General features: G+C 36.1%; 1 protein-coding gene across 9 annotated transcripts in view; it reads right to left on the reverse strand.

The window, feature by feature from the left end:
• The window catches only part of PPP3CC (protein phosphatase 3 catalytic subunit gamma), a 97,759-nt gene that overhangs the window by 11,296 nt on the left and 69,778 nt on the right, over positions 1 to 16,685 (reverse strand). For 6 of the 9 annotated variants that reach the window (XM_070505219.1, XM_070505217.1, XM_014867148.3 and 3 more), the window contains exons 9-10: positions 13,093 to 13,218; positions 11,883 to 11,954 (exon numbers count right to left, since the gene is read on the reverse strand). In XM_070505219.1, coding sequence (XP_070361320.1) covers positions 11,883 to 11,954; positions 13,093 to 13,218 — 198 coding nt within the window. The remainder of the gene's footprint in view (positions 1 to 11,882; positions 11,955 to 13,092; positions 13,219 to 16,685) is intronic. The other 3 variants (XM_070505220.1, XM_070505221.1, XM_070505218.1) reach the window with 1 other exon arrangement.

The raw sequence follows: 16,685 nt of genomic DNA on the forward strand, positions 1-16,685 counted from the left end.
GGGCACCTCTGGTATAAATCAAGTGTCCATGTATATGTTCTGGACTATTTCTGGATTCTCTGTTCTGTTTCAATGCTTGTCTGTCCTCACACTAATAATTCCAATTACTTTAGCTTTAAGGTAAGTCTTGATATCCTATAGAACAAGTCCTCTCTCCTTATACTTCTTCAAGAGTTAAGCTATTTCCATATGAATTTTAGAAGCTATCCTTAGCACTTCCATATAAATCTTAGAATCAAATTGTCTGTTAATATTTGACTTGTTTTTGAATCCATAGATCAATCTGGGAATAATTTATATCTTTAAATTATTGAGTCTTCCAATAATTCATGAACATAATATTTCTTTCTATTCATTAGGTCTCCTTTAATTTCTCTAATAATGTTTTAGAGTTTGTTGCTTAGAGGTATCATGCATCATTTGTTAGATTTATTGTTAGGGATGATACTATAAATGGTATCTTTTTAAAAATTTCATTTTGTTTGTTGCTGGTAAATACAAATACAAATAGTTTCTGCTAATTGACTTTGTATCCAGAAGCTCTGCTACATGCACTTATTGATTCTAATAATTAATCTACAGAATCTTTTAAATTTCCATTGCACATAATCATATCATCTTTAAATAATGATAGTTTTGTTTCTTCCTTTCCAATCTTTATACTTTGCATTTCTTTTTCCTGCCTTATTGTATTGGATACAACTCCTAATATTGTATAAAGGTTTTGATAGCCAGCATCCTTGTCTCTTCCCAGGCACTAAGGCAGCCTTCAACATTTCACCATATGATGTTTGCTATAGGCTTTTATAGGTATGTTTGTCAGATTAAAGAACTCCTTTCTAAACCTAGTTTAAGAGGTCTATTGTAGATGAAAGATGACTCTTACCTATCTGTTTCTGTATCTACTGAGATAATGATTTTTCTCCTTTTCTTTCTGTCAATGCAGTGAATTATACTGATTTTTTTTTTAAGATTTTATTTTTCCTTTTTTCTCCCCAAAGCCTCCAGGCATACATTTTTAGTTGTGGGTCCTTCATAGTTGTGGCATGTGGGATACTGCCTCAGCATGGCCTGATGAGTGGTGCCATGTCCTCACCCAGGATCCGAATGGGCGAAACCCTAGGCCGCCGAAGCGGAGCACGTGAACTTAACCACTTGGCCACAGGGCTGGCCCCACTGATTTTTTTTTTTTAAAGAAAAGATTGGCACCTGAGCTAACATCTGTTGCCAATCTTCTTTTTCTTTTCTTCTTCTCCCCAAAGCCACCCAGTATATAGTTGTATATTCTGGTTGTAGGTCCTTCTGGTTCTGCTCTGTGGGACGCCGCCTCAGCACGGCTTGATGAATGGTGCTAGGTCTGCACCCAGGATCTGAACCAGTGAAACCCTGGGCTGCCGAGGCAGAGCACATGAACTTAACCACTCAGCCACAGGGCCTGATTCTTTTTACAGATTTTTTTTTTTTTTGAGGAAGATTAGCCCTGAGGTAACATCTGCCACCAATCCTCCTCTTTTTACTGAGGAAGACTGGCCCTGAGCTAACATCCATGCCCATCTTCCTCTACTTTATGTGTGGGACGCCTGCCACAGCATGGCTTGATAAGCAGTGTGTAGGTCTACACCCGAGATCCCAACCGGTGAACCCCAGGCCGCTGAAGCAGAATGTGTGAACTCAACCGCTGCACCACTAGGCCAGCCTCCTGGCATTGGTTATTTTTGTCTTAAGTTTTTTACTTGGTAAGTCTTACCAGAGGTTTATCAACTTTATTAGTCTTTTGAAAACAGCACACTTTGTTCTTACTGCTCCTCTACATTGCATTTTGTTTTCTATTTAGTTAATACTGCTCTTAACTTTTTATTTCATTCTGTCTACTTTCTTTAGGTTTAATGTGCTATCCATTCTTTTGTTAATTTCCTGAGATGGATGTTGATTTTCCACCTTTCTTCTTTTCCCATATGTGCATTTAAGGCTATAAAATTTCCTCTAAGCATGGCTTTAGATGCATCCCTCAAATTTTGTTATTGTTTTTTCTCAAGTTTAAATCATTTTGTATTTAAGCACTGGTTTTACAAAATGTGGTATAAAAATAAGCCAAATTTACAACTTAATTTGTTTATGTAAATTGCTTTCAAAATACATTGCAGCTAAGATATGCATAAGATTTTATATGCATTTTGGAAGAAATCATACAGAAACAGCTGCTTTTTCAAAAAACTTGACCAGTTTCACATTTCTTTTGGTCACTCCACCCCAGACATGCAAGGTGAAAGTTATCTGGACCTTGTAATGCCCATTGAACTATTCTGGGTGATGCTTTATCTTCTCTGCTTGTATGGTAACTTGGGAGATAAAGCCAAATGCCTGATTAAAATTTTTAAAAGAGAATTCTCTGTACATGGCATCTCTCATTTAATTCTGACCATTCTTCTGCTTTAAGGTGAAGTATAACTTGCTTCCTCTCCCTTGCTATCAACCAGTGAGCATCGGCTGATGTGGCTATCAGGCACCAGGGCTGCCTGATGCACTGCCTGCCCTCAAGGGTATTTTTTAGGTCATAATAGTTTGTAACATTGTGAAATTTCAGTTGTACATTATTATTTGTCAATCACCATATAAATGTGCCCCTTCACCCCTTGTGCCCACTCCACAACCCCCTTCCCCTCTGGTAACCACTAAACCGCTCTCTTTGTCCATGCATTAGTTTATCTTCTATATACGAGTGAAATCATGTGGTGTTTGTCTTTCTCTGTCTGGCTTATTTTGCTTCACATAATACCCTCAAAGTCCATCCATGTTGTTGCAAATGGGACGATTTCGTCTTTTTTTACAGCTGAGTAGTATTACATTGTATATATATATATATGACATCTTCTTTATCCAACCATCAGTTGATGGGCACTTGGGTTGCTTCCACATCTTGGCTATTGTGAATAATGCTGCAGTGAACATAAGGATGCCTAAGTCTCTCTGAATTGTTGATTTCAAGTTCTTTGGATAAATACCCAGTAGTTGGATAGCTGGGTCATATGGTATTTCTACTGTCAATTTTTTGAGGAATCTCCATACTGTTTTCCATAGTGGCTGCACCAGTTTGCATTTCCACCAGCAGTGGATGAGGGTTCTCTTTTCTTCACATCCTCTCCAACATTCGTTATTTTTAGTCTTAGTGATCATAGCCATTCTAATGGGTGTAAGGTTATATCTTAGTGTAGTTTTGATTTGCATTTCCCTGATGATTAGTGGATTAGTGATCTTGAACATCTTTTCATGTGCTTATTGGCCATCTGTATATCTTCCTTGGAAAAATGTTCATATCCTCTGCCCATTTTTTGATTGGGTTGTTTGTTTTCTTGTTCTTCAGTTGTGTGAGTTCTTTATATATTTTGGAGATTATCCCTTGTGGGATATATAATTTACAAATATTTTCTCCCAGTTAATAGGTTGTCTTTTCATTTGTTCCTGGTGTCCTTTGCCTTGCAGAAGCTCTTTAAGTCTGATGAAGTCCCACTTGTTTATTTTTTCTTTTGTTTCCCTTGTCTGAGTAGACATAGTATTCAAAAAGATCCTTTTAAGACCGATGTCAAAGAGTGTACTGCCTATATTTTCTTCTAGGAGTTTTATGGTTTCAGGTCTTACTTTCAAGTCTTTAATCCATTTTGAGTTAATTTTTGTGTATGACAAAAGATAACGGTCTACTTTCATTCTTTTGCAGGTGGCTGTCCAGTTGCCCCAACACCATTTATTGAAGAGACTTTCCTTTCTCCATTGTATGTTCTTAGCTTCTTTGTCAAAGATTAGCTGTCCATAGATGTGTGGTTTTGTTTCTGGCTTTCAATTCTGTTCCATTGGTCTGTGTGTGTGTTTTTGTACCCATACCATGCTGTTTTGATCACTATAGCTTTGGAGTATATTTTGAAGTCAGGGACTGTGATGCCTCCAGCTTTGTTTTTTCTTCTGAGGATTGCTTTAGCTATTTGGGGTCTTCTGTTACTCCATATGAATTTTCAGATTCTTTGTTCTCTTTCCACAAAGAATGTCATTGGGATTCTGATTTGGATTCCACTGAATCTGCAGACTGCTTTAGGTAGTATGCACATTTTAACTCTATTTATTCTTCCAATCCATGAGCATGGAGGATCTTTCTATTTCTTTATGTCTGCTTCGATTTCTTTCAATAATGTTTTATAGTTTTCAGTGTATAGGTCTTTCACCTCTTTGGCTAATTTATTCCTAGATATTCTATTCTTTTTGTTGCGATTGTAAATGAGACTCTATTCTTGCATTCTCCTTCTGTTAGTTTGTTATTAGAGTACAGAAATGCAACTGATGGTTTTGAGTTGATTTTGTACCCTGCAACTTTGCTGTAGTTGTTGATTATTTATAATAGTTTTCTGATGGATTCTTTAGAGTTTTCTATATAAAATTCATGTCATCTGCAAACAGTGAGAGTTTCACTTCTTCCTTGCCAATTTGGATACCTTTCATTTCTTTTTCTTGCCTAACTGCTCTGACCAAAACCTCCAGTACTATATTGAATAAAAATGACAAGAGTGGGCACCCTTGTCTTGTTCCTGTTCTCAGAGGGATGGCTTTCAGTTTTTCCCCATTGAGTATGATGTTGGCTGTGGGTTTATCATATATGGCCCTTACTATGTTGAGGTACTTTCCTTCTATATCCATTTTGTTGAGAATTTTTATCAGAAATGGATATTGGATCTCATCAAATGCTTTCTATGTGTCTACTGAGATGATCATGTGGTTTTTATTCCTCATTTTGCTAATGTGGTATATCACACTGATTGATTTGCAGATGGTGAACCATCCCTGTTATCCTTGGTATAAATCCCACTTGATCATGGTGTATGATCTTTTTAACGCATTGCTGTATTTGGTTTGCCATTATCTTGTTGAGGATCTTTGCTTCTACGTTCATCAGCAATATTGGCCTATAATTTTCCTTCTTTGTGTTGTCCTTGTCAGGCTTTGGTATCAGGGTGATGGTGGCTTTGTAGAATGTGTTAGGAAGTGTTCTGCCTTCCTCAATTTTTTGGAATAGTTTGAGAAAGATAGGTATTAAATCTTCTTTGAATGTTCAGTAGAATTCCCCAGAGAAGCCATCGGCCCCTGGAGTTCTGTTTTTTGGGAGGTTTTTGATTACTGTTTCAATCTCTTTACTTATGATCTGTCTACTCAAATTCTCTATTTCTTCCTGGTTCAGTTTTGGGAGGTTGTATGAGTCTAAGAACTTATCCAATTTGTGGGCATATAGTCTTTCACAGTATTCTCTTATAATCCTTTGTATTTCTGTGGTGTCTGTTGTAATTTCTCCTCTTTCATTTCTAATTTTATTTATTTGAGGCTTCTCTCTTTTTCTTAGTGAGTCTGACTAAGGGTTTGTCAATTTTTTTATCTTCTCAAAGAACCAGCTCTTTGTTTCATTGATCCTTTCTACTGTTTTTTGTTTCTTTGAATTTCATTTATTTCTGCTCTAATTTTTATTATTTCCCTCTTTCTGCTGACTTAGGGCTTTGTTTGTTCTTCTTTTTCTAGTTCTGTAAGGTGTAATTTAAGATTGCTTATTTGAGATTTTTCTGGTGTGTTAAGGTGGGCCTGTATTGCTATGAATTTCCCTCCTAACACCATTTTTGCTATATCCCATATGGGGTGGTATGGTGTATTTTCATTCACATTTGTCTCCAGATATTTTTTGATTTTTCCTTTAGTTTCTTCAATGATCGATTGGTTGTTCACAAGCATGTTGTTTAGTCTCCACATATTTGTCACTTTCCCAGCTTTTTTCTTCTAGTTGATTTCTAGTTTCATAGTGTTATAGTCGGAATAGGTACTTGATATTATTTCAATCTTCTTAAATTTATTAAGGCTTGCCTTGTTTACCAACATATGGTCTATCCTTGAGAATGTTCCATGTGCACTTGAGAAGAATGTGTATTCTTCTGGTTTTGGATGGAGTGTTCTACATATATATCTATTAGGTCCATCTGGTCTAGTTTTTCATTTAAATCCACTATGTTCTTGTTGACTTTCTGTCTGGATGATCTATCCATTGATGTAAGTGGGGTGGTAAGGTCCCTCACTATTGTTGTGTTGTTGTTAATATCTCCTTTTAGGTTTGTTAATAGTTGCTTTATGTACTTTGGTGCTCCTGTGTTGGGTGCATATATATTTATAAGTGTAACATCTTCTTGCTGGAATGTCCCTTTTATCATTATATACTGCCCCTCTCTGTCTCTCATTGCCTGTTTTATCTTGAAGTCTGCTTTGTCTGATATAAGTATGGCAACACCTGTTTTCTTTTGTTTGCCATTTGCTTGGAGTATGGTGAGCCTGTGTTTGTCTTTAGAGCTGGTTTCCTGGAGGCAGCATATTACTGGGTCTTATCCTTTAATCCATCTCACCACTCTGTGTCTTTTGATTGGAGAATTCAAGCCATTTACATTTAGAGTGATCATTGATATGTGAGGGCTTAATGCTGCAATTTTATCACTCGTTTTCCAGTTCTTTTGCCCTCAAGTTTTAATATGTACTACTTTTTTTTTTTTAAAGCAGATTTCTTTTTTTTAAATTTTTTTTTTTTATCTTTCCCTTTTTCTCCCCAAAGCCCCCCAGCACATGGTTGCATATCCTTCGTTGTGGGTCCCTCTAGTTGTGGCATGTGGGATGCTGTCTCAGCGTGGTTTGACGAGCAGTGCCATATCCACACCCAGGATTCGAACCAACGAAACACTGGGCAACCTGCAGTGGAGCGCGTGAACTTAACCACTCGGCCACGGGGCCACCCCCCAATATGTACTACTTTGAATTTTTATTCAGTTCAAAGTATGTTCAAACTTTCATTTTGATTTGTTTTTTGACCCATGGGTTATTAAGCATATTTCTAAATCTCCTAAAATATGGAGGTATTCTAGTTCCTTATTTTTTTTTTTTTTTGAGGAAAATTAGCCCTGAGCTAACATCTGCTGCCAATCCTCCTCTTTTTGCTGAGGAAGACTGGCCCTGAGCTAACATCCGAGCCCATCTTCCTCTACTTTATATGTGGGATGTCCGCCACAGCATGGCTTGCCAAGCGGTGCCACATCCACACCCTGGATCTGAAGCAGTGAACCCCAGGCCGCCAAAGCAGAACATGTGCACTTAACTGTTGCGCCACCAGGCCAGCCCCTCTAATTTTATTCTTGTTATTGATTTATATCTTAACTGCATATGGTCAGAGAACATAGTCATTATGATTTTAATCCTTTGACACCTGAAACTTGCTTTTAGCCCAGTACATGGTCAATTTTTATAAAAGTTCATGTGTATTTGAAAGAAGGTGTATATGGCATTTGTTGGATGCAGTGTTCTTTATATATCCATTAGGTCAAGTTCATTAATTGTGGTTGTTCTAATTTTCTACAACTTTCCTAATTTTGTTTGTCTGCTTGTTCCATCAATCACTGAACGATATTTGCTGGATTCTCCCACTATCATTATGGATATTTCTATTTCTCATTGTACTTCTGTCAAATTTTGCTTTATATACTATGAAGCCATGTAACTAATTATGTATAAACTTAAAATTGTTAAATCTTACTTTTTAGAGTCTACCTTATGTAACCTTCATCTATCTACAACAGCTTTTCTGTAGTTAGTGTTTGCATTATGTGTTATTCCTCTTCTTTTATTTTCAAACTTTCTGTATCCTTATGCTTTATATCTGCCTCTTATAAAACATTATGAAGTTTCAAAAAAATCCTAGCTGACAACGTTTTATCTGTTTTCTTTTATCCGTTTACATTTAATGAAATTGCTCATACATTTACCATTATAATTTATTCCATTTGTTCCACTGCTCTATGTACCTTTTCTCCTTTCTTGCCTTCTTCTGGTTTACTTTTTATCATTCTATCTTTTTCTATAAATTAAAAGTTATACACTAAAACAACAACAAAAAAACCCTCTTTTCTTACAGGTTACTCTAGAGATTACAACATGCATCTCCTACTTATCAAAGTATAATGTTAACAGGTACTTTTCCCCATCTTCCCAGGTAATATACAGCCCTCATAAACTTTAACTCTATTTACTCCACTGCCAACTATTATTGTCATATATTTTAATTCTGTCTGTAAATCCAACAAAACATTATTATTGTTTTAAAAAGTCTGCATTAATTTGATTTACCCACATATTTTCTACTATTTTTACTCTTTATTTCTTCCTAATCTCCAACCTTTCATCTGGTATTTTCCTTCTGCTTGAAAAATTTCTTTAGAATTTCCTTTAATACTAAGAGTCTCCTGGTAATTTCCATAGTAAGTTTTTTAAGGGAGGAATATCTGAAAGATGCTTATTTCCTCTTCATTTTTGAAGGGTTTTTCTGCTAGGTACAGGATTCTAGGTTACCATTTATTACCTTTCAGAGCTTTGGATATGTTACTCCATTGTTTCCTTCTTCCATTACTTCCATTAAGAATTTACTGTCAGGGGGCTGGCCCCATGGCCAAGTGGTTAAGTTTGTGTCTTCCGCTTCAGCAGCCCAGGGTTTCATGGGTTCAGATCCTGGGTGCGGACATGGCACTGCTCATCAAACCATGCTGAGGCGGCATCCCACATGCCAGAACTAGAAGGACCCACAGCTAAAAATACACAACTATGTACCGGGGGGCTTTGGGGAGAAAAAGGAAAAATAAAATCTTATTTTATTATTATTATTTTTTTTTTAGGAAGATTAGCCCTGAGCTAACTACTGCCGATCCGTTTTGTAGAGGAAGACCGGCCCTGAACTAACATTCATGCCCATCTTCCTCCACTTTATATGTGGGATGCATGCCATAGCACAGCTTTTGCCAAGCGGTGCCATGCCTGCACCCGGGATCTGAACTGGCGAACCCCGGGCCTCCGAGAAGCAGAATGTGTGAACTTAACCACTGAGCCACCGGGCCAGCCCGGAAAAATAAAATCTTAAAAAAAAAAAGAATCTACTGTCAGTTTAATTGTTCTCTTTTCAAAGTAATCTCTCTTTCTCTGGCTGCTTTAGGAATTTTTTCTTTGTCTTTCATCTGAAGCACTTTTACTAAGACATGCTGCTTATGTTATTTTCTTTGTATTCATTCTGCTTTCGTTTACAGGGGTTTTTCGATCTGTGGGTTAATGTTTTATAAGTTTTAGAAAATTTTATCCATTATCTCTTCAAATATTGGTTCTACCCCATTCTCTCTCTCTTCCCTGGGACTCCAAAACATTCAGATGATACGCCTATTCACTGTATCCTCTATTTCTCTTATGCTTTTTTCAGTATTTTACTTTTTCTCATGATTTATTCTAGATTGTTTCACCTGACCTGTCTTCTAGTTCATTTGTTCTCTGTTCAACTTTATTGAGTCTTTTATTAATTCATCTGTTAAGTTTTTAAATTTATTTTATTTTTCATTCCTAGAATTTTCCTTTAGTGCTTTGGCAACTCTGTTACATCCCCTTTATAATTCACAGTTCTCTACCAAAATTTTCAATCTAGTCTTCTATGTTCTTGAACATAATAAGCATTGCTTTGTTTTTAAGCATAGTTATTTTAAAGTTTGGTCTGATAAAGCCAATGTCTGGAGGACTGGGGGTCTGTTTCATCCTTTGCTGTTTCTGTTGATTCTCATTCATGTCGTTGTCTCCTCATCTGCTTATTTATTTTTGGTTGTGAGCCACATATTATATTTGAAAGACTGTAGTAATTTCAAGGTCCTACATGATGTTATCTTAGTCTGGAGAAGTCTGCTTTTGCCAGGTGCCTGGGACGACCTTATTTATATTTCATGGATTGAAATGATTGAAGGTAGGCTGTAGTCTCTTCCAGGCTGTTCTATTTCTGGCTCACTCTTACTCTTACAGTGATGCAACTTCTGGGAGTCCCAAACTAATGAGCAGAAGCTTACGAGCACTCACATCATACTTGGAAAGCCATGAACCTCAACTGTTTTAGCTTCTATCAGGAGGGCTGCTCAACCTCTTAGTCCCCCTCTTTCGAAATTCATGAATGTCTTTAGGAGAGAAATAGTCCCAAATGTTGGTCTTATCTCTCTGGATTTATGCCATTTTACAGATCTCAACTTGGTAATTCTTTATTACTTTGTTAGCCTCCTGAATGTCTTCAAAGCAAATTTTAAAAATATTTTGTCTAGCTTTTTTAGGTAAAAGTAAGGGTTGATTTAAGTGATCTAGTCTGTCATGACTAAAACAGAAATTCTTAGTTTATGTCACTTAAATAAAACCAAAATTGTACTGTGGTTTTCGTGTGGTTTCAGGAAGGAATGGAATTACAAGTGTGTTCAATTCATCATCTTAGCCAAAAAGGTTATTCTTTTTTTGTGTGTGACGAAGATTGTGCCTGAGCTAACATCTGTGCCAAATCTTCCTCTATTTTGTATGTGAGACACCACCACAGCATGGCTTGATGAATAGTATGCAGGTCCATGCCCGGGATCCAAACCTGTGAACCCCAAGCCACCAAAGCAGAGCATGTGAACTTAGCCACTACGCCACTGGGCGGGCCCCTAAAAGGTTATTCTTAATTTCCTTTCAGAAAAAAATTTAAGAACCATATATTAGCTTATGTCCACATACCTTGTAAAAAATACAAATGAGAAAATTTTATCCATTTAATTTTGCATGTAGACTATTTAACAGATTTTCCATGAGCACCAATAGCTCTACTTTATTCACTCACAAGCTCTGCTCCATCTGCTCTGCACCTTCAGTGGAATCTGAAGTGTAAGATGGTGCCACCATCTTTCCAGTGTCTTCTGCATTCTCAGATAAATTAGGACCTACCTTTAAAATCAAACCTCCTACAACACACTAGAAAGAAAATACTTGGCCACACATACAACAAAATGATACTATATGAATATCTTTCACAGGCCAATAAGAAGAAAACCAAAGAAAGATGCACATAACCCAGTAGAAAAATGGGCAAAAGGCATGAACTGACAATTCACAAGTGTCAAGAGAAATAAACGTGGTCAATAAACATAAGAAAAATGTTCATTAGTCATCAGAAAAATGCAAATTAAAATTTAAAAAACAGCACACTATAAAGAGTATTAGGGAGAGCACTGTGAACTGTGCATCACACACACAAAATGTAAACTGGTACAGCCTTTCTAGAGGTTATCAGTATCCAATTTAAAATTGTAAGTACTAATTGACACAGATATTCAATTTCTAGAAATTTATCCTATGGAAATAATCAAGAAAATGTTATTCTTAATTTCCTAAAACTGCCTTTCTTTCTTTCACACTATATATCAAAATCTGACATATTTATTTATTGTTTATCTTCCCTCTACTAGAATATAAGCTTATTGAGAGCAAGGACCTAAACAGTACCTGGCACACATCAGGCATGTAATAAATATTGGTTGTTGAACAAAGATTTTTCTATAAGAATTTTCAAAACTGTGGGGTTTTAAAAGGAAAAAGTTGGAAACATTCCAAAATCCAACAGCAGGGTATTGGTTAAAACAAAGAATGATCAACATGGACAACTATGTAACCATTAAGAATTATTCAACAAAAAAACAGTAAATGGTCATGATACTATCACATGACCTCATTTTTGCTGAAAAGAAAAGAGAGAGGAAAAAATGTATGCAAATATAAAAGATGGCTAACACAGCATATACACCAAGATGTTAAGAGTGGATATCTATGAGACGGTAGGATTATGGGTAACTTTTTTTTTCTTATTTATACTTTCCTGTATTTTTCAAATTTTATTTTTCTACAATGAACAAAATTCTTTTTTAATAACAAAAAGAAATTATTTTAAACAAACTAAAACCAAAAGCAAAACTTCTTTGTTTCTAGTTCAAATGAGGAAACGGCAAGTTTACCTTCAATTTCATCATCGGAAATCAATTCATCATCAGAGCATATGTTGAGAATGTTAACCAGCATCTCTGTGACTACATGATAGGACAAAATAACCAAAAATTTATATAATTAATAAGGTCCTTTCTCTAAAATGATGTGGTTATCTAAATAAACATACATGTTAAATAAACATAGACAAAAATGATTTGTCATTATTCTATTAAGAGTAGCTTTACAATTTTGGAAGATATTTCTCTGTTCCCTTCATTCTAATGCCTATTTCTTATAACTTCTCCAAAAACATCCAAAGAGATAGAATTGTGTCTCAGGGTCACATTAAAGAAACATTCATTTGAAAAAATATTATTGAAGAATACCAATAATGGAATCCTGGCTTTGTGGGGGGGGGGGGGGGAAGAGTAGCTTTAAAAGAGTAGCATTAAATGTAGACCTTCAGGTTTATATAGCATTTGGGGAGATTACTTGCTCCAGTAAAAGTCTGGAGTATTTGAATAGTCTACTGCATAATTACTTGATTTCATCAGGCTGCTGTCCAGAGCCTTTTCCTCACTGATATGCATATGAAAAGATTTTGTCCCACTTTACAAAGAAGTTAAGCCACCAGGCCTATGTCCAACAGGGTTATTTTATATTTGCATAGCTTATTTGTATAGGAGCACAAGTAAAATTCTAAGGACAATACTTCCTATTTAAATCTCCTTATCGCTGAAGAAATCTCTGAAGGAATGACGTAGTGACATGTCATTTTAGCATCTTGCTCACAGTAGGACAGTTAATTTAAACTGATATACAGAATAAGAAAAGCATAATCGATTAGAATTATAATTTAAAAACCAATTAAGTGCCATTTAAAAATCTTTGTAGAGAACAAAGCAAATTAGAAAACATTTCTTTCCTTTTTTTGGTGAGGAAGATTGTCCCTGAGCTAATATCCATGCCACTCTTCCTCTGTTTTGTATATGGGATGCCAGCATGGCATGGCTTGATGAGCGGTGTACAGGTCTGCGCCTGGGATCCGAAGCCACAAACCCCAGGCCACCAAAGCAAAGCGCACGAACTTAACCACTAGACCACCAGGCCAGTCCCAGAAAACATTTCTGATAACTTTAAGAAAAACACTTCTGAGCCATCTGAGGCTCATGCAGATATAAAAGTGTGCTCAGTCACTAGTTAAGACAAGTGATGGTCCAGATGCTTTAGTTCTCTTACCTTTCTCCCCAACAAAAGGCAAAGACCACGTGAAAACATCCATGAAGTTCGGAAGCCAGTAGGGGTGAGGAGAACAGTTGAACTGCCGGATGTTCATGACGTTGTTCTCATATTTTAACACAGCAGCTAAAAAGGAAAAGGCAGGACATTCTGCATAGAGGAAGGTGACAAGGCTGCCGGGACGCTTTGTACAGTTATGCGCCTACTACACACAATTCACCAACTTCCTTTGCACTTGTAAATTCAGGACTTGGTATTTAAGGGCAGATGGAAATCTTAAAGCATTTTATACAGTTCATTCTTTTAAGAATTATCCCAAGTGACAAAGTTACCTGAAGAGGTATAATATAATAAAATAATAAAATATAATAAACATAATAAAAGCACAAAAGAAACTGAGCTCTGAAACTTCAAAGGGTCACCACACAGCAACTATCTACAGAAATCTCAGGTTCCACATGAGAAAAACTTTGTCATAATTTCCCTTTATATGCCAAATGGTTACAATCACAACTCTCCTTTGAGGGCAAAGATTTCTCACTAAATGGACACAGCCTGTTTTGCTAGTCATTAGCCAGAACCACAGATTTTATAGAGTTTATAACATAGCAGTCACTGATTCACAGTGGGGGTACAGATGGTTAAACAGAGCAATTTACAACAAGGTTCAAAAGTAGATTAAATCATCTCTGCATACAATAGAGTGGATTAAAACATGCCCATCTCTCCTACACACAGTCAGTACCTTGCTAGCACTCTATAAATGTTTAATACCAATCAGTTCATAAATTTGCACACATACTTTGGTACTAAACTGATTTTCTTTATATTTTAAAAGATTCAAATCCAATTCCTTAGTCTTCAACAGCAGCAATGCAATGTTGTTTGCATTACTCTCTTAATTATTCTCACTGTGATCATAAATAAAATAGGGTATAACACTTCTCTAGACATGACAAATATAAGTCATCTTCTGGTTGCTGTTTCTTTGCTTAATATAGGATTGCCTAGTGTTCTCAAAATTTAAGTTACTGAATGTCTAAAATGTACACCATCAATTATAATGAAAATAGGATCTCCAGCACTTAAAAACTAAACACTGGCCACAATGTACATTATTTTCATATATGTATATTTTATTTAGGTTAGATAAATATATAATTATTGAACAATTCCCTCAATCTACACAGGAAAAAAGAGGCAGGAGGTGGGTCTCAACAGTGGATCATTAGAAACGAGAACTTCAAAACTGCTTTGGGGTGTGTTCCCAGCGGCCACAAAAAAAAAAGACGAATAGAAATCTTTAAAAATCCTGACTTAAGGGTCTTTCATATAACCAGTGGAACCAAGAAATACCTGTTGGTATCAATAAGTCAAAAAACATGAAAGAAAGAAAAGCAACAGTAGAAGAAAGAGAAGAAGGAAAGGAGCAAAGAGTTGCCTTTTTCAAGAAAAGAGGTACTTGTATGGGGAGTAACTGAGGACCACCAGAGATTGTTTCAGTGCCACATTTTCTGCCTTTTTCCTAAAAAAAAAAAGCTTAAGAAGCAACCAAGGAAAATAAGATTGTTTCAAGATAAAGTTACCAATTACGTCAAAGCTGACAGAAAACTCAGGTAGAATGGACTATGACTTTAAAGTTTACTAAAGGAATAATCAAGAACAAAACCAGACTAGAATGGGGCAAAAAGTGAGCTGGCAGTTAGTTAGTAAAATGACTGCTGATTTAGGTGACATCTTCCAGCTTAGCATGCTGATAAATCCACCGAGCAATCAAGAGCAATCAATAGCTATTCGTAACAGTGAGGTGAAAAAAGAAGTGAGAAGAGAAAGTCTTCATCTCAAGCATGAGGACTAGAGCCACTGCATCCTTGAGAAGTTTAAGACGAGCAGCACATTCCATTCATCAGGGAGGAAACAAGACCAGAACTAAGTCTCATGTATTTTGGAAATATAAGGAAAAAGGAAATAAGAAAGAATGCAGTTAGGGAGAAGCAGAGGATTGTAGGATAGCTAAGACTCAGAAAAGAATGACAAGAAGTCAAAAGGAAACAGAAGGCTTCAAGACAACTTAAGTCAAAGAAATGCTCTTTAAAAATGGACAGCAAGTCACTGAAGGACACACTGAGATGACTGATCCAAATCAGATTTACATGAGATGTGCCATTCCATAGGTTACTTGTAAACAGACTAAATAGTATGCATATTGTGGACCTCTTTTAAACTTCTCTCCCCCAGCTGCATATACAAGGTATGACTATAAAGTAATGAGACTAAGAAACCACCAACTACAAACATACCAGACCTTATATATCAGATGAGTGTGGTCCTCTGATGTAATCACACCAGGTACAATAACAGTAAGATGTTATACAGTATTGTAGCAATTTATAGTTTGACCAATGCTTTCAATATTCATTTTTATTATTCCAACTTAACTTCAACAATCCTATAAGACAGTATTTTAAAGATAAACTGAGGCTCAGAGAAGTGAAGTATATTGTTAGTGAAGTAAAGTATCTTGTTAACTGAATTTAAAAAGTGAAGCAAGAATAGACTAGGATTTCTGACTCCTAGCTTAGTGCCATTTTCCATACACCCTGATGCCTTACCATATATTTAATGCAAAGATGCTGCCATTACTCAAAACATTTTTGGAACTCCTCTTTTAGAATTAGGTCCAGAGCTATTTTATAGCAACACAAGAAAAATCAGTCTCATTACCTTATAATCACACCTTGTTTCTGACCCCAAATGGTATCATCTAGCTTATCACTCACCTTATTCATTAGTCTTGACTCCAAATGACTTTTGGCTGTTTCAAAAATCAAATCCACCCTCAAAGGACGCAGATTTCCCATCATTGAGGATAACCAAAAGAATGTGTCGCAGACTCTGAAGGCAATGCCAAAAGAGGAGTTCCAAAAATGTTTTGAACAAGGGCAGCATTGCTGGACTAAGTGTATAGCCTCCCAAGGTAACTGCTTTGAAGGGACAACACTCACTGGGGTACATATGTTCTGGCATGTTTGTTTAAAACTTCCATTATCGTATAGTCATACTTTATAACAACAAAATAGTTACAGAGGCATGAAGTATTTAGGTGGACCACTGCTCTGATACAAAACTTACGAACTATGAATCCTAAAAATTAAATAAAAAAAAAAGACTTTAATAGAATAAAGTCTTAGAAGTAGAATGTCTGGATCAAAAGGCACGTGTACATTCAGTCTTCTTTTTTTATATGAGACACTGAGGTTTCGAAAGATTGTGTGACTTACCTAAGTCACACTATTAGTTTCTGGCAGGGCTTGGACTAAAATGAAGATTTTTCTGACTTTTTGTACAGTATTCATTCTCCCTGTACCATTCCTTAAGAAGAGCAAAACCAGCTTAATAATTCACAAACATTAAAATACCAGAAGGTGACATTTTATTGAGGTACTCTTATGAATAATTAAATTCAGCAAAACCAATAACTTACGCTGACTGTTCTAACTTGACCCTGCAGTAATTTATTCTTCTCATATTTTAATTCAGTAGTATCAGTCAGACCTATTGTGATTACTATTTACACTCAGAAAGAGCCCAAT

Source organism: Equus asinus, chromosome 3, assembly GCF_041296235.1.
Source record: "Equus asinus isolate D_3611 breed Donkey chromosome 3, EquAss-T2T_v2, whole genome shotgun sequence".
Taxonomy (NCBI): domain Eukaryota; kingdom Metazoa; phylum Chordata; class Mammalia; order Perissodactyla; family Equidae; genus Equus; species Equus asinus.